This window comes from Antechinus flavipes, chromosome 2, assembly GCF_016432865.1.
Source record: "Antechinus flavipes isolate AdamAnt ecotype Samford, QLD, Australia chromosome 2, AdamAnt_v2, whole genome shotgun sequence".
NCBI classification, from domain to species: Eukaryota; Metazoa; Chordata; class Mammalia; order Dasyuromorphia; family Dasyuridae; genus Antechinus; species Antechinus flavipes.
Window position 1 is genome coordinate 684,117,754 of NC_067399.1, and position 24,677 is coordinate 684,142,430.

The window sequence follows — 24,677 nt, forward strand, 5'->3', positions numbered from 1 at the left end:
TCCAGTCCTGGGAGTGTGGGGTAAAGCCCGTGCTTGCACAGTCTGGCAGGCTCTGCTGGAGCGCCCCACTGTGGCCGGCACGGCTGAGCGGTCCCAGGTGCCATGGCCCCGGCCCCCCTCGCTCACCCTTCTCTGCCTTGTCCTGCAGTGCCTTCGACCTGGTGAACATCCACCTCTTCCACGACGCTTCCAATCTAATCGCCTGGGAGACCAGCCCGTCGGTTTACTCCGGGATTCGGCACAAGGCCCTGGGCTACGTGCTTGACCGGTAGGTGGGGTCAGCTGTGGGCCCTGCTCGCCTCCCGGCCCCTCCACGGGAGCCCCTCGGGGCCTCCTTCACCGGGGCGTCCTCCGGCCGGGCTGAGGGGGAGGCGGGCTCCCCGCTCCGGGCCCCTCTGGCCGTGGGTATCCCCGGGGCTCCGGCGCTGGGGAAGGGGCAGCCCAGGATGAGGGAGGGGGCGCTCGGTGCCGGTCCTGGCAAGGGGCCTCGGCCAGCTGACCCCCTTCTCTCTGGGCCTCGTCTGCTCCGTCCCCCTCCCCACCACTCTTCGGCCCCTCCCGTGCCCACGAGGTTCTGCTGCCCCTTCTGCCACGTCCCTCGCCTAGAAGTTGCCCCTCCTGGGCCCAGCGCGTGGCCTGCACCCTCATTGCTGACCCCCAGGGAGCAGCCGAGAGCCTCTGAGGGCCCGTGGCCCCTCCCCCTTGCATCCTTCTCCCTCAGAGCGGATCCCGGCCCCCCTCCCCCAGAGTGACCGCCCTGATCTGGAGCCAACTTGCCGGGCCGGGCGAGTGACCCAGCAGCAGGACTCTGGGAGCCAGCCCCCCCCCCCGCCCCCCTCAGGGCCCACTGTCCCAGCCAGGCCCCCTGCCCAGAGAGCCCTCCTCCTCTCGCCCTGGGTCCCTTTGGCTGAGCCCCCCCTTGTCCTGCCCGACCTGGGGGACACTGATGGGCAGGCCGCCCCCAGCCCCAGGCCAGCAATTCAGCTGCAGCCTCCCTGCCAGCCTGGGGCTCAGCGCCCTGTGAAGGGGAGGAGGAGGGGCGGGGAGGAGGCTGGCGGGGGAGGGGAAAGGGGCTGGTCCCGGCCTGGGGGACACAGGGAGGCGCAGGGGCGGCCTGGAATGGGGGGCATTGCTGTGGTAAGGGGGAGGGGCTTCCCTGGTATGGGGAGAGCTGCTGTAATAAGGGGGGAGGGGCAGGGGCATCCCTGGTGGAGGAAGCCCCCCTCCCCCGCTGTGGCAGCAGGTGGGGGAGGAGCAATCCCCTTAAGCAGCCAGTCTGGATGGGAAGTGTCCTCTCCCTTCCTTCTCTGACCCCGCAGACCCTGGACACTGAGTCAGCCCCCCCACTCCCCTCGTTTCCCTGGGTCCCTCCCTGTTCATGGCCGGCCTCCCACTCCCCTCTGCTGCCTGTCGGTGGGCGGGTGGAGTCTTCCCAGGGCCGGAGCCGCAGCGGAGCCTGGCACAGGGAGGCGGCGCACTGGGAGACCGTGGCCGCGCCCGCCGGCTCTGAGGGCTGCTTTGGAGGGTCCCGAATTGGGGGGGCCCTCCTTTCTCTCCTCCTGGGGGCCATTTGGCTCCACTTTCCTGGTCCAGACTGTCTTCTGGCAAAAGAAAGCCCCCATGGGGGGGCACTCTCTCTGGCCCGGGAGGGGTCTCTGCGCAGAATGCCGGGGTGGGGAGCGGATCCCGCCTCCATGCTGCCCCCCCCCCCACGCTTCTTCCCGGCGGCCCCGAGGAGGAGGCGTGCGAGCTCTGAGCGCCTGGCCAGACCCCCCACGACGCCGCGGGGAGCGCTCGCTGTGGGGCCGTATCATTCAATGTGACCCCCGGCGAGAGGGGCGCGGGCTCGCGGACGCGAGCTGGGGCTTTGCATTCCCCTGAATTGGCCCTTTGAGAGCTCAGCCGGCCGGAGCCGGCGACCCCCGGAGCGCAGCGCGGGCTGCGAGCACAAAGGGGGCGTCGCAGGCGCCGTGAATAATGGGCAGCCCCTTTCAGCAGCCACCACGGGGGCTTTTCTGCTCGGCTGATGGGGGAGGACAATGCCGAGGAGGCCCTTTGACGCCGCCACCAACAGTGTCCCCATTCAGAGGCTTTGGGAACCGCGGGCCATTGTGCCCGAGTGACGGGAGAGGGAGGCCGGCCCGGAGGGGACGGCCCGGGCCCTGCCGCGCAGACCGGCCCCGAGCTCCTTCTGGCTCCCCAGCGGCCGGGCGGCTCCGGCCCCCCAGCACAGCTCCCTCACAGCTCCCCCTACTATTGCCACCTCGCCACAGCCCCTCATCACAACTCCCCCTCCCCCCCCCTCGCCACAGCCCCTCATCACACTCCCCCTACTTTACTCCCCATCATGGCCCCACCCCCACCTATCCCCCTCCCTGCTCAGCACAGACAAGAGGAGGAAGGGAGCCGATCTCCGGTGTGGTCAGCCCGGGCCCCTGAGCTTAGGCCACAGCTGGACGGGCAAGGGGGCGCCGGCCTGGCCCTCTGAGGGAGGGGGGCGTTCGGAGCCATACGGGGAAGGTGGTCCCCAACATACAGAGACTCACACGCGCATGTGCGCACACGCCCTCTCCGGGTTAGGGTCCAGAGGACGGATGAATGCAGAATGGGACGGGACCCTCGGCCAGAGGGGGTCCCCCAGGAGGAAGGGGCCCGCCCCGGCCCCGGGAACTTCCTGAAACCCCCACGCCGTTCAGATCCGTGAAACGGGCCCCCCCATGATGGGGTCCCGCCGTCCCCCTCTGGAAACAAGGCGGGGGCGCGTCCGGCAGAACCCCCGGCGTGAAGCGCCCTTTGTGCCCGTCATCGTTTTCTCACAAATATAGTCCTTTGTCAGCTCGCCGGAGTTAATTTGATCAACATTGGAGCATTTAACTTTTGTGCCCGCTCAAAGGGGCTGTTTCATGCCCATTTGGGGCATTCAAAAGGGATGATTACCAGAAAAATAATGTGCCCGCGCACAATTGGGAGCAATTAGTTTCCCAGGGAGCGGCGAGTGATGCACGGCCTCCACACAGCTCCCCTTTGTCGCCGCGGGGACGGTCATCAGTCAGCTGTCAGCGCGGCTCAAAGGGCCCTCCGGCCCCGGCCTTCTCTCGGGGCTTTTCCCAGAACGGGCGGATGAATGGGCTAAAGAAAAGCGCCGCGGTCTCCAGGCAAAGGGGAGCTCGGCCCGAAGGATGCGGGTCATCCCGGGAGCCCCCAGAGTCACCGCAGCGTCCTGGGCGCCTCACGTGGAATGTGGGTGTGAGAGACAGTGTGAGAGACAGAGATGGAGAGAGAGAGAAAGAGGTGGAGAGAGAAAAAAGAGAGACAGAGAAACAGAGAGAGAGACAGAGAGACAGAGACAGAGAGATGGAGAGAGAGGTAGAGAGAGAAAAAAGAGAGAGGTGGAGAGAGAAAACAGAGAGGTGGAGAGAGAAAAAAGAGGTGGAGAAAGAAAAAAGAGAGACAGACAGAGAAACAGAGAGAGAGAGAGACGCACACACAGAGAGACAGAGAGATGGAGAGAGGGGTAGAGAGAGAAAAAAGAGAGGTGGAAAGAGAAACAGAGAGGTGGAGAGAGAAAAAAGAGAGAGGTGGAGAGAGAAAAAAGAGAGAGACAGACAGAGAAACAAAGAGATAGACACAGAGAGACAGAGACAGACGGAGAGAGATAGAGAGAGAAAAAAGAGAGAGAAACAGAGATAGACACAGAGAGAGACAGAGACACAGAAACAGAGAGATATAGAAAAAAGAGAGATGGAGAGAGAAAAAAGAGAGAGGTGGAGAGAGAAAAGAGAGAGGTGGAGAGAGAAAAGAGAGAGGTGGAGAGAGAAAAAAGAGAGGTGGAGAGAGAAAAAAGAGAGAGATGGAGAGAGAAAAAGAGATGGAGAGAGAAAAAAGAGGTGGAGAGAGAAAAAAGAGAGATGGAGAGAAAAAAATAGAGAGAGAGGGAGAGGTGGAGAGAGAAAAAAGAGAGAGACAGACAGAGAAACAGAGATAGACACAGAGAGACAGATTCAGACGGAGAGAGGTAGAGAGAGAAAAAAGAGAGAGATAGACACACAGAGAGAGAGACAGACACAGAGAGAGGTAGAGAGAAAAAAGAGAGCGGTGGAGAGAGAAAACAGAGAGAGGTGGAGAGAGAAAAAAAAGAGAGAGACAGACAGAGAAACAGAGAGATAGACACAGAGAGACAGAGACAGACGGAGAGAGGAAGAGAGAGAGACAGACAGAGAAACAGAGAGAGATAGAGAGACAGAGACAGAGAGAGGTAGAGAAAAAAGAGAGGTGGAGAGAGAAAAAAGAGGTGGAGAGAGAAAAAAGAGAGGTGGAGAGAGAAAAAAGAGAGATGGAGAGAGAAAAAAGAGGTGGAGAGAGAAAAAAGAGAGATGGAGAGAGAAAAAAGAGAGAGAAGGAGAGGTGGAGAGAGAAAAAAGAGAGAGACAGAGAAACAGAGATAGACACAGAGACAGATTCAGACGGAGAGAGGTAGAGAGAGAAAAAAGAGAGAGAGAAAACAGAGAGAGGTGGAGAGAAAAAAGAGAGAAACAGAGAGATAGACACAGAGACAGAGACAGACGGAGAGAGGTAGAGAGAGAGAAAAAAGAGAGAGAGAGACAGACAGAGAAACAGAGAGAGAGATAGAGAGACAGAGACAGAGAAAGGTAGAGAGAGAAAAAAGAGGTGGAGAGAGAAAAAAGAGGTGGAGAGAGAAAAAAGAGATGGAGAGAGAAAAAGAGAGAGGTGGAGAGAGAAAAAAGAGAGAGGTGGAGAGAGAAAAAAGAGAGGTGGAGACAGAAAAAAGAGAGAGGTGGAGACAGAAAAAAGAGGTGGAGACAGAAAAAAGAAAGAGGTGGAGAGAGAAAAAAGAGAGAGGTGGAGAGAGAAAAAAGAGAGAGATAGAAATAGAGAAACAGATGCACAGAGAATGACAGAGAGACACAGAGACAGAGACACAAAGAGAGACGGAGAGAAAAGAGAGACAAGAGAGACACAGAGAGAAGGAGACAGAGAGAGGTGGAGAGAGAAAAGAGAGACAGAGAAAGACAGAGAGAGAGAGAAAGAGACAGAGATAGAGAAACAAAGAGAGAGAGAGAAGGACAAGAGAGAGAGACAGAGACATATACACACACAGAGAGAGAGACAGAGAGAGATGGGGAGACAGAGAAAGAGAGAGGGAGATTGAGAGACAGAATCAGAGACAGAAACAGAGAAATGGACAAAGAGATAGGGAAAGAAAGGGAGGCAGAGACAGGGATGGAGAGATTCAAAGACAAAGAGACACAGAGAGAGACATAAAAACAAACGGAGAAAAAGTCAGAGCGATGAAGAGATAGAGACAGGGAGAGAGAGACAGAAACAGATGGGGAGAGACAGGGAGAGTTAGAGATAGGAGAGAGACACAGAGAGAGATGGAGACTGGGGGGGGGGGGGTCCGGAGCCTGGGCCAGCGCACTGCTGGCAGGAGTCGGCGAACAACGTGGTGCCCAGTGGACACTCTCCGTGTCGGTCGCGGTGGCTTCTCTCCCCGCCGTACGTGTCAGGGTCCCGGAGCGCCGCCTCTCTGGCTCCCCCCCCCCCCAGCCGCTATGACGCCCCCTGGATCTTTTATGGGGTTATGATCAGTACGGGGAGATGAGAGATGACATCATCCTCCCCCCCACCCCCTTTCCCCCTTAGTGTCTCCTGGTGTCCTTGGGATGGACGGGAAGGAATGGAGAACGGGGAGTTTAAGGAAAGAGAAGGCAGAGAGTGCGGGAGACCCCCCCCCCCCCCCCCAGCCAGTGTCAGGGAAGCGCGCTGGGCCGAGAGGCCGGTCCTGGCCGGGCAGCCTCGGGGACCAGACTGGAGGCCGAGGGACGGCCCCTCAGGGCCCACCGTTCCCGGGCCTGCTGCTGCTTGGCCCAGCTCGGCCCGGGGCTCTCCTGGTCTCCCGAGCGCCCCCTTAATTTGCCCCCAGGGAGAAGGCTCCGGCAGCGTCTTTGGAGACCTCTCAGCGTCGGGCGCTTGGGCACGGCTTCGCCCACAGGGTCCCCGCCGCTTATCCCACCCAACGTGGCCACGTGGGGAAACCTGCAGGGACCCGCTGGCCGAGGGCTGCTGGACCTGGGGGGCGGGGCCCAGACCCCGACTTCAGGAAGTACAGTCAGCCCCGGCCTGGGGCGCCCGGCCCGGGAGCCCGGGCTGTCTCACCGTGAAGGGTCCAGAAGGGAACAGTCACAGACAGGAGGACACCCGAGGCTGGGGCTCCGCGAGGGCCACCGGGCCCCGGGCCCCTGGGCGTCGGCTTTAGGACAAGGGGCCCTGGGAGCCACTAGGAGTCCCTGCTCTGCCTCAGCCTCAGGACAAGGGCCCCTGAGGGCTCCAGAAGGAGGTCCCTGGGCCTGGCCTGGCCCGCAGCCCTCGGGCCGCCCCTCCCTTCCCCAGGCGGGGGCCGCGCCCGCCCCTCCTCTGCCGCAGGCACTGACAGGTCCTTCCATCACCGGCCGGGCTCCTATTCCATTAGGCGGCCGTCAGTGTCGCGGAGCCGTCAAGCCAGAGCGAGGCAGTTTCCAAGGCCTAAAAAATTGATTTTTATGGCTCTTCTTGTGTATTAGGTATATGATATTGATGCGGGCCTTCTTTTAGCCTTAATAGCTCCTGACAAGGGAATTAATTTTAAAAAACACCCCCCCCCCCCAGCACCACAGTGGAATTAAAAATGACCGCGGCGAGCGAGGCGGCTCTGGCAGGGCCGGGCCCGGCGACCGCCGCGGCGCTGACGACGGCCTCCATCTTGCCGCCCGACCTTTGAGATCGTTGGCTGTTATTGATGGTCGCCGGCTGTTCTGTCAGCGCGCGGCCGAACATGATGAAGTTTAGCCTTTTAACGACAGGATTCGGGCGTCGGAGCCTCGCCCCGCGGGCGCTTACATCGGGCCGTTCCGGGCCCACTTGTCACCGGGCGAGTTTTCCTGAGTGTTCTTCCTGGCGGGGGCCTGGCCACAGGGCACACCCTGCCGGGGGGAGGGGCAGCAGAGCTTCTCCCCCAGCGGGCAAGACCCGGCGGGCGGTGTCTCGCAGGAGCCCCCCACCCCTGGCCGCCCGTCATCGGCTCTCGGCTCTGGGCCCCGGCCCTCTCCTCCCAGGCCGCTGGCTCCGCGCCTCCCTGTGCTGGGTAAATGTGGACGCAGGGGGCTGCGAACCGTGGCAGAGCCCCCCCTCTGGGAGACCCCTGTCCCCGCAGTAACCTTCCCCTCGCTGCGGGGGGACACCACGGCCAGGCTTCCCAGGGCGCGGCCTTCATTGTCTCGGCTCCCGTGACTGCAGAAAATGCCGGGGGGCCAGAGTCCGGACCGCAGACCCAGGGAGCCCCTCGCCCGCGTGAGCGGGGCCGGAATCTCCCGGGGAAGCTCCAAGCGGGGCAGGCGGGGGCCGGACACCGAGCGGGCCCAGCCAGGAGGAGCCCGGGCCGGCCCCACCCCCCTCGCCTTCCCCATTCAGCAGCCTGACAGAGGGAGGGAGGGGGGTGGGCTTTGTTTTGTTTTGTTTTTAAAGGGAAAAACGGCCTTTTCAGGAGCCTCGAGTCGGGATGAATGGGCCCGGGAAGCATGTTTATAGACTGAGCTCGGAACTTTGTCTTTGTGTGGGAATGTCGGTGACACTGTCACGGTCGGCCTGAATGAGCGGGGAGGCCGGGGCCAACAGGGAGCCCCGCGGGGGGCCGGGCCGGCCGGACCTCCCACCGCCGGCCATTCAGCGCCAGCTCCCGCGGCCGATTGTCCCATCCCCTCAACGCCTGCGCTCCCGAGGCAACGCTCACACCGAAGGCCCCGGGAAGTCAGCGTGTAAACACAAGGTTCCCTCCTGACCCGCTGCCGCCGCCTCGGCTCGGCACAAAACCCGCCGGCGGCCGCATTAGGCACGGCTATTAGCGGGATAATGCGGCCCATCCGCTACAAAGCGCCCGCGGGACTGGGTCGGGCCCGCCCGCCGAGGCTCCCCCGCACGAGCGCCGCACGTGGGCCCGGCCGGGCCGTGTCCGAGGTGCCCCCGGCTCCTCCCAGGCCATGGCCCAGCACAGAGGGCCCCCGGGTGCCCCTGCTTGCAGTCGGCCCTGACCCCTCTGGGAAGCGCCCGTCTCCGACCCCCCCTCCGGGTTGGGTCTCCGTGCCCGCCGGGCAGAGCTGGAGCAGCCCCGGAGGCCGGGCAGAGCGGAGCAAGGCCGCTGGCTGCCCTTCTCCCTATTGCGGGAGAAACTGGTGTGCGATTTCTCATGGTTTTTGGGCTGTGGGGATCCCATTTGTGCAGAGCGCCCCTGAACCCATGGGCCCCTGGGGGTGGGCGGGGGAGCTCGGGGTCCCGAGAGCGCCTCCCGTGGGGCAGCAGCAGGGGCTCTGAACAAGGCCTGACGGGCCCGGAACCACCCGGGCCTGAGGAGGGGTCCCCCTCTGCCTGGGCGGGGCTTCTCTCTGCCAGAAGGGCCCCAGACCCTCCCCCTCCCCCAACAGGTGCCCCGGACTCGTGGGGACACCGGCCTGGCCCGGGCTGGCCCAGCGGCTCCGAGCCCACCGAAGGGGGCCCAGCTTCCTCCCGGCCACCGGGCCACGGTCTCTCGCCTCGACCCAGCACGGGCCCGCCGCGCCGTGGGCCCCACGTGGGTAACGGAGCTCTCTTCTCTTCCAGAATCATCGACCAGCGGTTTGAGAAGGTGGCGTACTTCGTCTTCGGAGACTTCAACTTCCGATTGGACTCCCGCTCCGTGGTTGAGGTGGGCTTCCCTGCTGGGGTGGGGGGTGCAGCGCGTGCCCTGAGCGGCGGGGGGAATTCGGGGGGCTCAGGGGGGGCTCAGGGGGGTGCAGCGCGTGCTCTGAGTGGCGGGGGGAATTCGGGGGGATTCGGGGGCTGCCACTGCCTCAGCGTACTAAGATGTTGCTTGGTTCTTGCTGGGCGTCTGCCGTGGGCGAGGGGCTTTCCTGGGTCGTCAGGGCTTCTCGGCGGTTGTCCCGGGGGCACAGTCTGCTGGGGGGGGGGATTCTGAGGCCCTAGAAATGGCCGCTGCAGGGACGGGGCCGTTGCCTTGGAAAGAACCGATCATCATTGACTTCCTCACATGTGTGTGGGTCTGAGAGAGACACAGAGACAGGGAGGGGAGAGACAAGAGACAGGGAGGGGAGAGACAAGAGACAGGGAGGGGAGAGACAGAGACAGGGAGGGGAGAGACAGAGACAGGGAGGGGAGACAGACAGAGATGAGACACAGATAGTGACGCCGCTCACGCTCCTCTGGTGTGCAGAGGGGCTGCGGGCGCTGTGCCCCCCTCCCCCCCTGGGCCCGCTGAGAGGACCCCAGCCCCAGTGCGCGATATCACGTTTGCCCCCCCCCAGCCAGGGCCTCCATCCCTCCCAGGGGTTGTTGCGGAGCCCCTAGGCAAGGTCCGGGAGTGGGCTTTCCCCTGGGCCCACAAGGGCGAGGAGGATCGGGGCGCAGGATGGAAGGGCATGGGCGTGGCCAGCTGGTCCTGCCTCAGTCACGGCTGGGGTTCGAGCCCTGCCCTGACCCTCACTGGCTGGGGGTGAGAGCGTCACCAGGAGAGTCTCCCCCCGCCCCGGGGCTCCAGGCTCTGCGGGCAGCAGCTCCGGGCCCTTTGCCTCAGGAGTTTCCAGCCTCCCTTGGCTATCAGTCCCTCTGAGGGTGGCAGGAGGCTTCTCCCCCACTTGACAGGCTCCCCAGCTCATAGGTGGGATGCGTGAGGGTTATGAGCGCCCCCCCGGCCCTGCCCCATCAGTCTCTGGACCGTGTCTTAGGCCCGACTGGGCTGTGGCAGGGAACCCCCGGCGCCAGTGAGAACGCTTCCTGCCTTCCTCTTCCTAGGGCTGGGGTCTTTGCCCCTGGAAGATTCCCTGACAAGGGCCAGGGCGGTGTAGACAGGCTGCCCCCCATTAGCCTGAGCCCCAGCATGGGGGAGCCCCTCCCTCATCCCAGAGGCGGGCAGACCTTTCTAGGCTTCAGCCACCGCCATTTCCTTCTCATCGGCCCCAGAAAACAGCTGGGGTCAGGTGGAGATCCAGGGGCTTCCAGACCTCCCTCTGAGGTCCCTTGCCCTGCCCTGCCCCCCCTCTCCCCCGTGCGGGCAGCGCCCCGGCTCCCTCCAAGAGGGACCCTCTCACCCAGGGCTGCTGGTTCTGCCTTTCAGGGCCCTTCTCCCCGAGACCCTCCCGCGACCCCCTCCCCAGGCCGGTTTGGCTCAGGGGTGGCCCAAGGAAGAACTCTGCAGTCCCCAAGAGCCTCCGGCCTGGGGAGGCGATGCAGGCGCAGGCAGAACCCCCGCCCTGGTGGTCTAAGGCCCCGGCAGGAGGGCAGAGCAGGAAGAGCCGCCTCAGGGAACGGGAGGGGCTCCAAGGGGGGGGGACAGGCCCTGCCTCCCCGGAGCAGAGAAGAGCCCCTTGGGGTCGGGCAGCCAAGAAGCCATTTGTGGCTGGGGGCGGGGGAGCCGGAGGCAGGGCTCGGAGCACCGGGGGCCTGGGGTGGACAGGGGGGGATCTGGGGGTGGGGCTCTGGGGTGAGCCCGAGTTGTGGGGGAGACGCTGGCAGAGATGGGACGGGAGGTTCCTTTGGGGAAGCCCCAGGAGAGGCCGGCAGCCTCTGGGATACTCGGGGCCCCCGGGGAGCTGGGTGGGGGTCTCGGTCTGGGCCATCTGCAGGGAGCTGATGAGTCTCCAAGGGAGGCCCATAGTGAGGCTCCACCGGGAGCTCAGCTTCCCCTGCGCCATGGGCGGGGGGGGGGGGGGGGGGAGCGGAGGGTGCCCCGGGGCCGGGGGGGGGGGGTGCCTCGGGGGCTCCATGGCCGCCACCTCCGCTGCTGCGCTGACGTCCCGGGCCGGGGCCGCCAAGATCCCCGGAGGTTAATTAATCCCAGCTTCCCAACTAAGGAGCCGGGTCCCCGGGCCCTAGTGAATGAAAGCCGGGCCTTTCCTCGGGGCAGCTGAGCCTCCGGCCGCCCCAGGGTCTCCCGCACCCTCCCCCCTTGGGGGGCTCCCCGTGTGTAGAAGCCGAGGCGGGCGGGGGTCAGCAGCCCCCATCCCAGATGCAGAGGGAGCGCGGGACGCGGCCCCCACTGGGCGCAACTGGGCCCGGAATTAAAACGCCCGCAAATTAAAGGCGATTCTGTGGCGCGCTCTGATAGGTCCGCGCGGCCGGCCCCGGCTCGGGCGCAGCCTATGGGCGGGGGGCCGCGCGCCGCCACTGCCCGGCCAGCTGGGAGGCTCAGCTGGTGACAAAGAGTGCCGGCCGTACCAGCGGCCCCCGGCACCGCGCGGCGCGAGCCCGGCCCCACCTGCCATTCATCACCTACTGACAGCGGGCGGGACGCGCGCCAGCCGGGCCGCCCCGAACCTCCAAAGCGGCCGAGGGGGCGGGGGTGCCGGGAGGGACGCCCCTGGGCCCTCGGGCTGGGCCTCCTGCGGTTCCCAGGGGCGTCTCCTCTCTCCTCCGCCCCGCCCCCACTCTTCCTCTCCCCTCCCCCTCTCCTCCGCTCTCTCCTCCCCTTCTTTCCTTTCCCCTCCCCCTCTCTCCTCCGCTCTCTCCTCCCCTTCTTTCCTCTCCCCTCCCCCTCTCTCCTCCGCTCTCTCCTCCCCTTCCCCCTTTTCTTCTCCCCTTCTTTTCCCTCCCCTTTCTCTCCTCTCTTCTTCCCTCCTGTCCCCTCCTCCTCCTCTTTTCCCCTCCCCCACCTCTCACTCAGGTACTTGGCATCCCAAGGCAGCCGTGTCCGCTGGGGCAGGAGGCGGGTTCGGGGCGGGGCCTGGGGACAGGGCCTGGGAGTTTGGGGAAGAGCCCCTCCCCCAGGAGCCAGCTTTGGAACAGGGGGAGGGGCCGAGTGCCAGATGCTGCCCCCAAGGCAGTTGGTGGCCCTAGGAAGGCCTTGACTGTCAGGCTGAGGAATCTGCAGGGAGGAGGCAGCGGGGAGTGAGGGGGACGCCGGGAGAGAACGGGACACGCTCAGCATGGGGAGGGGAACAGACCGGGGAGGGCGGGTGGAAATCCCAGAGGGGCAGAGAAGATGCAGGGCGAGGGGCTGTGGGGGGGTCCGATGGGCCCCCACCCCCGGCAGGCCCGGTGAGGGGCCGCAGCTGCTCCCAGGAGCACCCATCAATGAGGGGCAGCCTCAGGGCTTCCTGACCGCAGGCGGGGCTCCGGCCGCCACCCCCCCTCTCCCCTGGCGCTACCTCCCATTGACCCAAGGGCAGGTCGGGAGGGGACGACCCCTATCCTGGCCATCTCCTTCCCTTGGCGGCGAAGAAAGGCTGGGGGTCCGGCAGAACCCAGGGGGGCTCAGCAGGGGCCCCAGAGGTGCCGGAGGGAGGACCCCGTGGGCTCCCGGCAGACAGGACTAGGATTTCTCCCCCGGAGCCTGGGGGCAAAGGACAGACGCGATGGCAGAGGGGCTTTGGGAGCTGGTTGGCAGTGGAGGCCCAGGGCTCCCTTTGGCTGTCCCCCCAGCAGGCTGGGAGGACCCAGGGCAGAGAGCTGGCCCGACGGCCAGGCAGAACCTTTCGGAGGGACAACAGGGCTAAGTCACGAGGGCTGGGCCACGGGTTAGCGCGGGCGGAAGCCTCGAGGAGGGGCCCTTGCGGCCGGCCGAGGAGCAGAGCCAGCGTGGGAGGAGGCCGCGCGGGTGTCTCTACTGGCGGGCAAGGACTGGCACTGCCCCGGGGCAGAGACGGAGGCTGCTTGTGCCCCGCGGTCCCTGCAGGGGCCAGGGCAAGCTCGATGGGAGGCGCTGAGCCTGCCGCTCACAGCTCTGTCCAGAAGGCTCGCCGTGCGGCCGCCCCCTCCTGCCCCTGCCCCGGCATCCAGGCCCCTCAAAGCCAGGCTCGGGCCCCTGGGGCTCCCAGGTGGAAGCAGTGGGCCCCGCCCCAGATCCCGCTCGGCCCCAGATCCCGCTCGGCCCCAGATCCCTCTCAGCCCCAGATCCCGCTCGGCCCCAGATCCCGCTCGGCCCCAGATCCCTCTCAGCCCCAGATCCCTCTCGGCCCCAGATCCCGCTCGGCCCCAGATCCCTCTCGGCCCCAGATCCCGCTCGGCCCCAGATCCCGCTCGGCCCCAGATCCCGCTCGGCCCCAGATCCCGCTCGGCCCCAGATCCCTCTCGGCCCCAGATCCCACTCGGCCCCAGATCCCGCTCGGCCCCAGATCCCACGCCACCTGCCCAGGGTCTTGCAGGAGGAGCCCGGAGTCTGGATCACATGTTGTTTTTTGGAGCCACAGTTAACAACCCAGAGGCGAGAAGGCCGATTTGTTACCGAGCCTGACATAAACATCTCCTCATAATGGTGTCTTTTCATTGACTGTGGCCCTGCGTCCGTCCCAGCAGCTTGAGCACAAGAGCTCCTTTGTGGGCCGGGATAATGGCTGCAGTGATGTCAGCCCCTCAGGAGCCCCCGCAGTCTGGGCTCGCGCTCCCCGCTCGGGCCGGGGCCCCGGGGACGAGAGACGGGCCCGCAGGGCCCCGGGCGCGGGGACGAGGGACGCGGCGGGGCCGGGCTGGCCAACTTCCTGGGAGGGTGGGGAAGGGGGAGCTCGGGCAGCCGCGGGGCGGCTCTGCCTCGTGGGGGTGGGATGGATGAGGCTTTTATGGAAATGGCTCCATCTCCCAACCCCCAGATTGCTTTTATTGATGGCCGTCCGTGCCGGGCTGCTCGCGGTGATCCATGATCCCGGGGGGCTGTAGCAGAGACAGCTGTCCTGTGGCCAGGCAGCCAGGGACAGGCTTCCCTGGGCCCTCCAATGGCCCCGCCAGAACTCGCCTCCACCTGGCGTCTCTTGCCCACATCCCAGGCGCCTCGGCAAGGCGGCCATCCTGGTCGGGAAGTGACGCTGCCCTCTGGTCAGCCTGCTGGCCTTCCGTGAGGGCCGGCGTCTGTGGCAGACTCGGCCCCTTCCCTTCCTCCCGAACGCACCGTCTCCTCCGCTCCTCGTGCCCGGGAACCGCGTCTTCCCGAGTTCAGATCTGGCCTCAGGCGCTCACTGGCTGGGTGACCCCGGGCACGGGACCCTGTCAGCCTCAGTTTCCTCAGCTGTAAAATGGCCTGGAGAAGAACATGGCCAAGCCCTGCAGTAGCTCTGCATGGGGTCCCTAAGAGTCACGTGAACAAGCGCCTACTGTGTAAAGGGTTGTCATGTGGGGAGGGGGCTGCCCTCCCTTCCACCTTATGGTGGCCCCCACCGGACTCTCCCGACCCTCAGAATTGGAGCCCCCGGCCCATCTCTGCCTTCTTTCCTTGGGGAGCCTGACACTTAGCTGGTCCTGCTGGTGGAACTGGAAGGTTTTGCCATGGAAGTCTGTGTTTGGGGAGCAGTCCTTGGGATGCTGGCAGGGGAGGGGGCACCAGGCAGGGGAGGGGGCGCCGGGCAGGGGAGGGGGCACCGGGCAGGGGAGGAGGCGCTGGGCAGGGGAGGGGGCACCGGGCAGGGGAGGGGGCGCCGGGCAGGGGAGGGGGCACCGGGCAGGGGAGGGGGCACCAGGCAGGGGAGGGGGCACCAGGCAGGGAAGGGGGCGCCAGGCAGGGGAGGAGGCGCCGGGCAGGGGAGGGGGCACCAGGCAGGGGAGGGGGCACCGGGCAGGGGAGGGGGCACCGGGCAGGGGAGGAGGCGCTGGGCAGGGGAGGGGGTGCCGGGCACCTGATGAGCAGAAACGGACCCTTTCCGAGTCCCCTCACAGGAGGCAGACAGGCCCTGAGCCCCAGCAGCAGCCGGGCCCGGGCCCCCTTCAGCGTTAGGCAGGGCTCCTCCATGGCCGTGGCTCAGTTTGGGCCGGGACGTTCCCAGGCCCTCGGAACAGTTGGGTGCTCGGGAGCCGCTTTCTGGATAACGAGGTCTGGGAGGGGGCCCGGGGGTCCTGAACCCATCAGACTTTTAGCAGGAAGGGAGGAGTGTTTAGCCTTGTCCTGGAGGAGGTGCCTGGGCCGGTGTGTGCTGGCTGCAGGGTGACTGGCCCAAGTGGAAACCTTGCTGCCCTCGTGGGTCAGCACTCCTTGCCCCACTCTGCCAGCGGAAGCAGGCGGCTCGGAGGCCCTGGGGCCAGCGGGGAGACGGCCTGACCTGCCATCTCTTCCCGTTGCTTGGGGGTTCCCTGCCCTTTGGCTTAAAATGAAGCTCCTCCTTCCAGTGGATCCCACACTTGTCCCTCCCCCCAGGGAGCACCCCGAGGGGCTGGGGAGGGAGGGGCCTCCAGTGCCCATCTCCTGATGGATGGACGGCTCAGTGACGGGGCAGGAGCTGAGGGTGCGCTCACCTGGGGGGGGGGCACCTCCCCCCCCCCGCGTGCTGGGCCTGGGGCACTGGAGCGTGGCCAGCCCCTGGCCCAGGAGGCTCCTCACAAAGGCTCCCTGGGTCCCCTTTGTGCTGCTGGCTGAGCCGGCGCTCTCCGGCCCCTTTGGTTCTGAAATGAGGCGGGTGGGAAGGTGGAGCTGCTGGGCCCGGCTCGGGGCAGGGAGATTTCCTGGGCTAAGGGATTCTTTTCAAGGCTCCCGGGGATTTGAGGAACTGCCTTTGGGCCATAAAGGCCACCTCCTGAGAGGGGGATGAGCTCGTGGGGGGCTGGAGGGAATGAGCTCCTGGTGGGGATCGGCTCCTAAGGGGGATCTGCTCCTGGGGGGATCTGCTCCTGGGGGGATCTACTCCTGGGGGGATCTGCTCCTGGGGGGATCTGCTCCTGGTGGGGATTGGCTCCTAAGGGGGATCTGCTCCTGGGGAGATCTGCTCCTGGGGGGATCTGCTCCTGGGGGGATCCGCTCCTGGGGGATGGGTTGAGGAAGCAAACAAGTGAGTGCCGGAAATGAGGGCCAGCAGCAAGGGGCACGGCCCTGCACACTGGGCGCTGCCGCCTCATTGACATTCATGAGGCGCGAGTTTTCTTTGCGGAGATTTATGGCTGACAGGCCGGGCCCCTTTCTTTCCCATCCGGGCTTTCAGGCCCCCGTCTTTTACAAGGCCGGCCTTTGAGCTTGTTCAGGAGTCGGCCCGAGCGCGAACATCTGTTTGGGGCCGGGACCGGGCGGCCCGCGGCATCCCGCCCCGCCGGCCTTTGTCTCCCCCGGCCTTTGTTCCCGATTTCATGCTATCACAGGGGCTGCATGTTTTCCTGCGTGAAGTTGTCAGGGGCATAAAAGCTCGGAGCAGGGTCACATTTAGAGGGATGGGCATGAAAAATTGGTGGAGTGTATTTGGGAGCCCACCCAGCCACCCTCCGGCCCGGATCTCCCGGGGACCACGAGCCGCTGGGGAAGGCGGGAGCCACTCGGAGGCCGCGGTCAGCGCGGCCTGGGGGGTGGGGAGGGGGCTCCCGGGGAGCGGGGCCGTGGGGGCTGCCGGAGCCGGGAGCCGGCTCTCCCCCTGCAGAGGCGGACTGGCCACTCGGCCCAGGTCCTGTGGCCCGGGCAACAAGTGGGCACTCGCCAAGGATTCCCGCTGCCTTTGGCAAGAGGACCCGGGCCAGCGGCAGAAGCGGGAGCTGGGGGAGCAGGTGGATGGAGGATCTTAATTAATTTAATGGGATGTTCTCCTGAAGTGAGTGCATTGGGGGATGGGAGGACTGCTGATGAGGACCCAGGCCGGCCACACCCATGAGCCGCCTATTCCCTTCCCACCCACCCCCCATCCCACCCCCCCTCCCGCTGCCCTGGCCAGGTTCTTTTTAAGGTGATTGTGCTCATTGCAGGGTCAGCTGGGAAAAAGCCATTCCTCCTCTCCCCCCCCCCCCACCCCCCCTTTTCTGGTCCTCTCGGGGAAGGTTTGGGAAGAGCCTGCGTGCTCTATGGAAACCAGACCCAGCTTGTTTCTTGGGATGTCCCTGGAAGGACTGCTCAGGTCTCAAGTGGAGGCTTCCCAGGCCACTGGGCCCTGGCCACCCCCCTCCCCCTGCCGTTTCCTGGGTGGGCCAAAGCAACAGGAAATCCTCCCTGCGAGCTGGGGTTGGAGTGAGGGTGTGGGGCCAGACTGTCCAAGCTCGGGGCCCGCCGCCCGGGCTCCCCCCACCGCCCGGGTTCCCCCCGCCCCGAGCAGGCAAGCTTCTGAGGGTTCTGGGCCATGGTTTGCAGAGCACCAGGAGCCTTAACAAGCGCTCCCTGCGCGGCCCCCACAGAGCACTCTCCCTCCGGTCTGTGAGGCTCCCAGGCCCCGGGCAGCTCGGCTCTGGCTGGCGCCGCTGAAGTGGGTTCTGGGTCCGAGGTTAGAGCCGGGCACCCCCGCTGTGGGGGGCCCGGGGCACCGCAGCCCCTCCCTCCTGCCGGGGCCACACTGGCCGCCGCCGGTGCCCAGGACTCACTGAGGGGCGGCCTCAGACCACCTGGCACCTGGCCCCGCTAACTTGGGCAGTTTTCAGAAAAGGGGGCGAACCCGGCCCGGCTCTGCCTTGGCCCCAGGGCCCCTTCGGGAGGCTGCCGGCCCCCCTGGAGCCTCCTCTGCGCCGGGAGCAGCCGCGCTCTGTATGTTAAACAGCCTGGGGACAGCTGGCCCGATTGGTTTTAATCTGCTGGCTAAAAAGTCAACATCCACCTCTTTGTCCCGTGGTCACCCAAGTGACAGAGTTCCCGGAAACAATGAGCGGCCGTATTCCACGCGGGGCCCGCGGGGCCTCTTTCCGCTTCTCCCCTAGGACAATGCAGCCTCTGGCGGGCCCTGCCCGGCTCCGCGGCCCGCTCTGAGCGCAGCCCCCGCGGCGGCCGAAGGGCCGGAGACCGGGGCGGGCGCCAGTCTGGGCCCCCGGGCTCTCCCCGGGCTGCGGGCCGACCTGCACCCCCGGCGGGCCCTTGGGCAAACATCGCACAAACTGTTCGGGACAGATGGGGAACGACTAAGAGACCTGGAAGGCCCCGAGATGAGGAGGGGGCAGGAAGGGATCTTTGAGGGAGACTGGGCACGGCAGTGGTCGGAGCAGAGGAGGGGCCAGGCGCGGGGACTGAGGAGCTTGGACCTGGGCCAGCCGCAAGGCCGGGCTTCCTGGCTCCAAGAGGATGTGGTGGGAGTGAGAAGCTGCCTGGACAAGGGCAGGTGAGGCAGGGCCTGGAGGCCCCTAGAGCGCTTGGGGTTCACTCCCAGAGGCCCCTAGAGTGCTTGGGGCTCACTCCCAGAGGCCCCTAGAGTGCTTGGGGCTCACTCCCAGAGGCCTCTAGAGCGCTTGGGGTTCACTCCCAGAGGCCCCTAGAGTGCTTGGGGTTCACTCCCAGAGGCCCCTAGCGCGCTTGGGGTTCACTCCCAGAGGCCCCTAGCGCGCTTGGGGTTCACTCCCAGAGGCCCCTAGAGCGCTTGGGGTTCACTCCCAGAGGCCCCTAGAGCGCTTGGGATTCACTCCCAGAGGCCTCTAGAGCGCTTGGGGTTCACTCCCAGAGGCCTCTAGAGCGCTTGGGGTTCACTCCCAGAGGCCCCTAGAGCACTTGGGGTTCACTCCCAGAGGCCCCTAGAGCGCTTGGGATTCACTCCCAGAGGCCTCTAGAGCGCTTGGGGTTCACTCCCAGAGGCCCCTAGCGCGCTTGGGGTTCACTCCCAGAGGCCTCTAGAGCGCTTGGGGTTCACTCCCAGAGGCCCCTAGCGCGCTTGGGGTTCACTCCCAGAGGCCCCTAGAGCGCTTGGGGTTCACTCCCAGAGGCCCCTAGAGCGCTTGGGATTCACTCCCAGAGGCCTCTAGAGCGCTTGGGGTTCACTCCCAGAGGCCTCTAGAGCGCTTGGGGTTCACTCCCAGAGGCCCCTAGAGCACTTGGGGTTCACTCCCAGAGGCCCCTAGAGCGCTTGGATTCACTCCCAGAGGCCTCTAGAGCGCTTGGGGTTCACTCCCAGAGGCCCCTAGCGCGCTTGGGGTTCACTCCCAGAGGCCTCTAGAGCGCTTGGGGTTCACTCCCAGAGGCCCCTAGAGCACTTGGGGTTCACTCCCAGAGGCCCCTAGAGCGCTTGGGATTCACTCCCAGAGGCCTCTAGAGCGCTTGGGGTTCACTCCCAGAGGCCCCTAGCGCGCTTGGGGTTCACTCCCAGAGGCCTCTAGAGCGCTTGGGGTTCACTCCCAGAGGCTCCTAGAGCACTTGGGGTTCACTCCCAGAGGCCCCTAGCGCGCTTGGGGTTCACTCCCAGAGGCCCCTAGCGCGCTTGGGGTTCACTCCCAGAGGCCCCTAGCGCACTTGGGGTTCACTCCCAGAGGCTCCTAGCGCACTTGGGGTTCACTCCCAGAGGCCCCTAGCGCACTTGGGGTTCACTCCCAGAGGCCCCTAGCGCACTTGGGGTTTGCCGCTGGAGGCTCTGGGAGCTTCTGGAGTGGAGTGAGTGGCGGGCAGGACTTTAGAAGACCCTTGGATGGCGGAGTGGAGACTGAGGCAGGAAGACCCACCCCTCCCCCCACCCAGTCCGGGCAGGAGTCGGGGAGGTCTGTCCCCTCGGCCCCAGCTTGGGTCTGGGGCGGAGAGCGCGAGGTCCCGCGGGTTGGCGACGCCCGCCAGTCGAGGAGAGGGGAGGATTGGGGGTACGATGGCCACGGGACATTCAGCCGGGGCGGCAGAGGGCGAGAGCTTGGCTTGGAAGCTGGGCAGGCTCTCGGAGGCCCCCCACCCCCACTCCAGAACCTTCGGTCCTCCTCCTAGTCGGTTCAGACTAGAGTGTGTGTGACTCTGCATCGTCGGGTGCGTGGCGCTCTAAGCCTTCTGGGAGGCTTGTGTGTTGGGGGGGCGTCCCGTGCACGCACACGTGTGTATTGTGTACATGCATGTTCTCGGGCGCCCTGTGCGTGCACGCATGTGGCTGCGTACGTGCATCTGTGTCCGGCGTATGTCCACGCGTGTGTCTGGCTCCGTTTGCCGAGCGCTGTCCCACCGAGCCCGCAGGTGCCCGGGCGCCCCCGCTCCATCTCGGGGAAACCGAGTCCGCTCCTTGGCTAACGCGAGCCCCTTGCCCGGCTGGCCCGGGCCTTTCCTCCAGGCCCCCCCCCGCCCCGTCTCTCCCTTGGAGTCCGCCCTCTGGGCACCCGCGGCCAGCAGTGCGTCTCCTCGCGGCCCCGCCTGCCGAGCGCCCCGGGACTCTGCATGTTCGTGCACGTAGGCATCGCGTGCACTGCACGGTGCGCACACACGTGTGCCCGCACACACCCCCCCTCCCGATAGAAGGGCAGCTCCGTGACAACCAGAGCCTTTTCCCCGGTCCTTCCTGGCTGCCCCCCGGGCCGGGCTCGGCTCACCGGCGTCTCGCGGGGCTTGTCACCAGGGCCCGCGCCGCCCTCTGCGTGGGGGGTTCCGGCGTGGGAGGGGCCGTGGGGATGATGGCTGGCAGAACCCTCGGGTCTGACCCTCCGAGGCTCAGGACAGACTCTGCCGCCGCCGTTCCTCGTCTGAACCTTCTGCCGGCCCTGCCCACGGGGCCACGCGGCCCCGATTCAAGTCTGGCTTTACCCCCGTCGACATGGGGGGCGGCTCTCTGGGGGCCCCCCCCGGGCCAGGGGCGGGCGGGCCGGTGTCCCTTCCCCGGAGGGCGGGGTGGCTCGTGGCCGGGCCCCAAGCCGGGGGCCTCGGTCCTCGTCTCCCGGGCGGCCGGGGCCCCGGGTCGGGCCTCTGAGGCTTGGAGCCGCAGCCAGGCCCCTGGCGGCGACTCGGGCCCAGGGGCCGCCGTTCCCAGGGGCCCGGGGAGGCGGGCTCGGGCATGAAAAGCCCATTGCTGTCAGTGAAAAGTGGAGCCGCAGCCGCCGCGGCCTCCCCCTCGCCGGGTCCCCTTCCCCGAACCCTGCCCCGCTCGCTTTTCATTCCAAGAAACCAAAGACCTGGGAAAGGACGGACGCCGTGACAGCATTTTAATTTTTTCCCTTAAGAGACAAAAAGCGGAAATCCCTCGCTAAGCTGGAAAGGCGCCCGGCCGGGGAGGTTTCTGCATGGCTGCCTCCGGCTCTGGGGAAGGGGCCGGCCCCAGCTGGGATGCCAAGGGAGGGGCGGGGCTGGGCAGCTCAGGCTGGCTTGGGAGGCAGCAGGGTGACCGTGAGCATGTGTCTGGCTGTGCCAAGGTGTACGTGTGCATGTGTGTATGTGGGGGTGCGTGTGTGTGCAGGGGGTACATGTGTGTGGGGGTGCATTGTGTGCCTGGGGGTACATGTGTGTAGGGTACGTGTGTGTACGTGGGGGTGCATGTGTGTGCCTGGGGGTACATGTGTGTGCGGGGGGTGCATGTGTGTGCCTGGGGGTACATGTGCACACAGGGGGTACATGTGTGGGGGGGTATGCGTGTGTATGTGGGGGTGCATGTGTGTGCAGGTGAGCACGTGTGGGTGTGTGGGCGAGAATGTGAGAGTCCACGTGTGTGCATTGAGTGCCGTGTTCTGTGTGCAAAGCATGGGGTGACTCCTGGTGTCCATGGGAAGTGTATATGGGGCGTATAGCTGAGTAATGTGTGCGCGTGGGGCTGTGTACACGGGGCGTGTGCATGCGTGTGCCCTGAGTGTTCTGTGTGTGAGGGGGTGTGGGCAGTGCATGGCCGTGAGAGCGGGCGAGCGTGTCCCGCTTTGCCGGTGTGCCCTGTGTGCGTGTGCCCATCCCCGTATGTCGGAGCGGGCGGGCATGCCCCCTCGAGAGCTAAGCAGGTTCCCACTGACTGAGCGGAGCCCGGATCCGGAGATAAAGCCACGGAGCAGAAAGTGCTCTCAGACACATGCCAGGGAGGGCCGATGCCGCGGGGAGGGCGGCTCCCCCTTGAGTGGGGCTGGGGGCGGGGCGGCCTTGTCTGGGGAGCCCCTTCCCGAGGCCCTTTCACTCCCAAAGCCGCTTAAGCCACTTAAACCCATTAGCATTTGGATGCCGGCCTTGCGAGGGGGACCCCATTGACCCTCCCTGGGAAGGCGGCGTGAGTGAAGGCTGCAGCGGCTTGCCAGGGCTTTAGAGGCAGCTTTAAGCGGCGCGGAGGCCGGGTTTCCGCTTTGCTACGTGCTCTAATCTGCTGCGCGCTTAAAGGCGACCAGACTGATTTGTGACACATGAGTCCAAAGGCGCGCTCGAGGGGCTTGACCCGATTAGCCGGGCTGTGCCTGGAATTTCAATGCCCGCCGTGGAGGGTGAGGGTTAGCGGGGGGGGCCGCTCGGGGGACGGCCCGCTCCCGGCAGGTGACCTCGGTGGCGGCCGACCGCCCTTGCGGGCAGACGGCAAGACGGGACCTGATCCCTGGGCCGCAGAGCTGAACCAGGGCTGGAGACGGCTCCGTGGAGGGCTGGGGGGGGGGGGGGTACTTCCATGGGTGCTGGGAGAATACGGTGGAAGCCAAAACATCCTTGTTCTCTGCTCGGATACCAGCAGCCCCTCCCCCTGCCCCGTAGAGTCTTCCTGTTTCCATGTCCTTCCCTTCACCTGCCACCTGGGCACTTGGAAGCTCCGTGAGGCCGGGGCCGGTGCTCTGGGCACCGGGCTTCTTCCCTGATGCCAGCCGCAAGGCCGCATCCGTGCTGGGTGTTGTAACAAATAAATGTCGCTCTGCACTAGATAGAAGGGGATTGCCCTGACGGACGCAGTTACGGTTTTCAAAGGCCATCCCCTCATCATTCTGTGTCGGGTTAGGCGCAGCCTGGTCCATGGGCCTTCCAGGAGACTCCACGTCTCCTGGCTCAGAGAATGGCATCTTCGGATCTGAAGGACCTTGGGCTTCACGAGGAGCCTAAAGGGGCAGAGGGCCCCATTCCCCCAAAGGGAGGAGAGTGGAGGTAGACCCCGTGAAATTTGGTTTTGCTTCCTGGGATGCCCATTGAAGGGAAGCTTAGTGACCACATCAAAAATGAAGCAGCGATAGAAGGAGCCTGCCCGGGGGCAGCAAGCACGGGTCTGGCTGTAACCGGACTGCCTGCCCAGGGGCAGCAAGCACGGGTCGGCCTGTATCCGGACTGCCTGCCCGGGGGCAGCAAGCACGGGTCGGCCTGTATCCGGACTGCCTGCCCGGGGGCAGCAAGCACGGGTTGGGTCAGAACCACACAGGGAGGCCGGCCGGCTGTATCCGGAGCGCCCTAGATCTCAGCCCAGGACTGAACAAAGAGGACTCGACAGGAGATCGGATTGAGGGGCTGCACTGAGAGCAAAGGCCAACTCGTTCTGAATCCGCAGTCTCCGAGGGGTAGACGAAGCTGGGATGTCTGGCTTTAAGACATGATAGTCCCACTGACCTCCACCCGTCTGATCGGGTTGCGGCAGCTGATGAGCGCGATGGATAGAACACGGGCCTAAGATTCAGGGATACCCGAGTTAAAATCCAGTCAGACATTTAATAATTCCAGAGTAAGGCCCAGAACTTGCTCAGCCTTTATTTCTCCTTTAATAGAACAGAAATATAATGGTTCTTGCCTTGTAGGCTTCTTGTGGGGGGAGCGGGGGTCACATAAAAGAAAGTAAGGGGGACACTGCCGAAATGTGATCTGGAAATGTGGGCCGGAATTAATGATCTCTAGGGGGGAGAAGACAAGAAGGGGCTCGGACCTGGGGGATGTTGGAGAAAAGTCATGCTCCCTCCACCCATTTCTTTTGGTGCCTTCTCTGCGGGTGCCCAGGGCCCCACAGCCAGGATTTCAACCTGACTCTTCAGCCCCTTCCTCAACACCTGCCTCCCTGGGCTATTGTCCTTATTTCTGTAGTTAGGGAGCCCCCAGAGGAGGACTGGGAGCATGGAGAGGATTTGGGTGCCCAGGTTCAAGGAGGGACCATTAGGTCATTTAGGTCAAAGAAGAAAAGATTTGTGGGAGGTAGAAGTGATGGGGAAGGAGTCAGGAGCCATCTTTAAAGATTTGAGGGTTGTCTTGTGGAAGAGGGATCAGGCTTGGCCCTGGTGAGCAGAACCAAGAGTGAGACTTAGAGGAAGGAAGAGGGAAAAGATTCAGGTTCAACGTGAGAAAAAATGAGAGCTGTTCGAATTGTCCCATAGGAGGCAAATTCATGAAGGAAGCAGGATTTGTGAAGCACCTACTGGAAACACGAGCTGCGCCAAACCCTGGAGTTACACATTTTTAAAACGAGAGGGCCCTTCTCTGAAGCCAGCTCATATTGATTGGGGAGGTGGCGTGTGTGGAAAGCAACGTAGGCTAATGATCATCACCCCAAGGCCGGGAAATTCTCCTCCGCTTTCCCCCGGCCTCTGGGATCTGGCCCGCGGGAGCTGTCCGGAGGCAGCTGAGGCCTGGAAACGCGTCTTGCCCCAGACGCTTAAAGAGCAGCCGTGGCCCAGAGGATGGCACACGTGGCCCGCGTTCAGAGGGAAGGCTGGGCCTGCAGGTGTGATAGAGGCAGAGGCCAGTGCACCCAGGGTATCAGGGGCTGGGCGGTTTCCTCAGCAGCGCTGAGCATGTGGGGCACGAGTGCAAACGTGGCCACAGGAACGAGGACACGTGTGCATCAGGGGCCACCGTCCTACTGGCACAACTGGGCCTTTCCCATGAGGTCTTTTTGCCTTTTCTTCCATGTTCCACCTATTACTGGGGCTGGGGGTGGCCAGGAAGGCCCACTTCTCTCCTACGTGGGAACTCCCCACTTTGGTGACCTGATTTGTCTCTGTCTCTGCAGACGCTTTGTACAAAAGCCACGATGCAGACCATCCGGGCGGCTGACACAAACGAAGTCGTGAAGTTAATATTCCGTGAATCTGATAATGACCGGAAGGTAGGCGTCCCGAGGGTTACCAGATCTCGGCAAGTGGTAGGGGGTCCCGGGCCCTGCGGGGCAGCCCCATCA

At 64.8% G+C, this 24,677-nt stretch overlaps 1 protein-coding gene and 1 long non-coding RNA gene across 10 annotated transcripts in view; both read left to right on the forward strand.

The window, feature by feature from the left end:
• Window positions 1–24,677, forward strand: part of INPP5A (inositol polyphosphate-5-phosphatase A) — a 166,466-nt gene that overhangs the window by 117,092 nt on the left and 24,697 nt on the right. For all 3 annotated transcript variants that reach the window (XM_051982792.1, XM_051982793.1, XM_051982795.1), the window contains exons 8-10: window positions 149–268; window positions 8,650–8,734; window positions 24,510–24,605. In XM_051982792.1, coding sequence (XP_051838752.1) covers window positions 149–268; window positions 8,650–8,734; window positions 24,510–24,605 — 301 coding nt within the window. The remainder of the gene's footprint in view (window positions 1–148; window positions 269–8,649; window positions 8,735–24,509; window positions 24,606–24,677) is intronic.
• On the forward strand, window positions 1,149–8,643 carry LOC127552231 (uncharacterized). 7 transcript variants are annotated; one of them, XR_007951303.1, is made up of 5 exons: window positions 1,150–3,887; window positions 3,927–4,511; window positions 4,729–4,751; window positions 4,838–5,001; window positions 5,041–8,643. It is a non-coding gene; the product is annotated as an uncharacterized LOC127552231 (long non-coding RNA). The 7 variants fall into 7 exon arrangements; XR_007951301.1 differs by having other exon boundaries at window positions 1,149–3,887; window positions 4,838–8,643; XR_007951307.1 differs by lacking the exon at window positions 4,729–4,751 and adding an exon at window positions 4,650–4,687 and having other exon boundaries at window positions 3,927–4,255; window positions 4,815–8,643.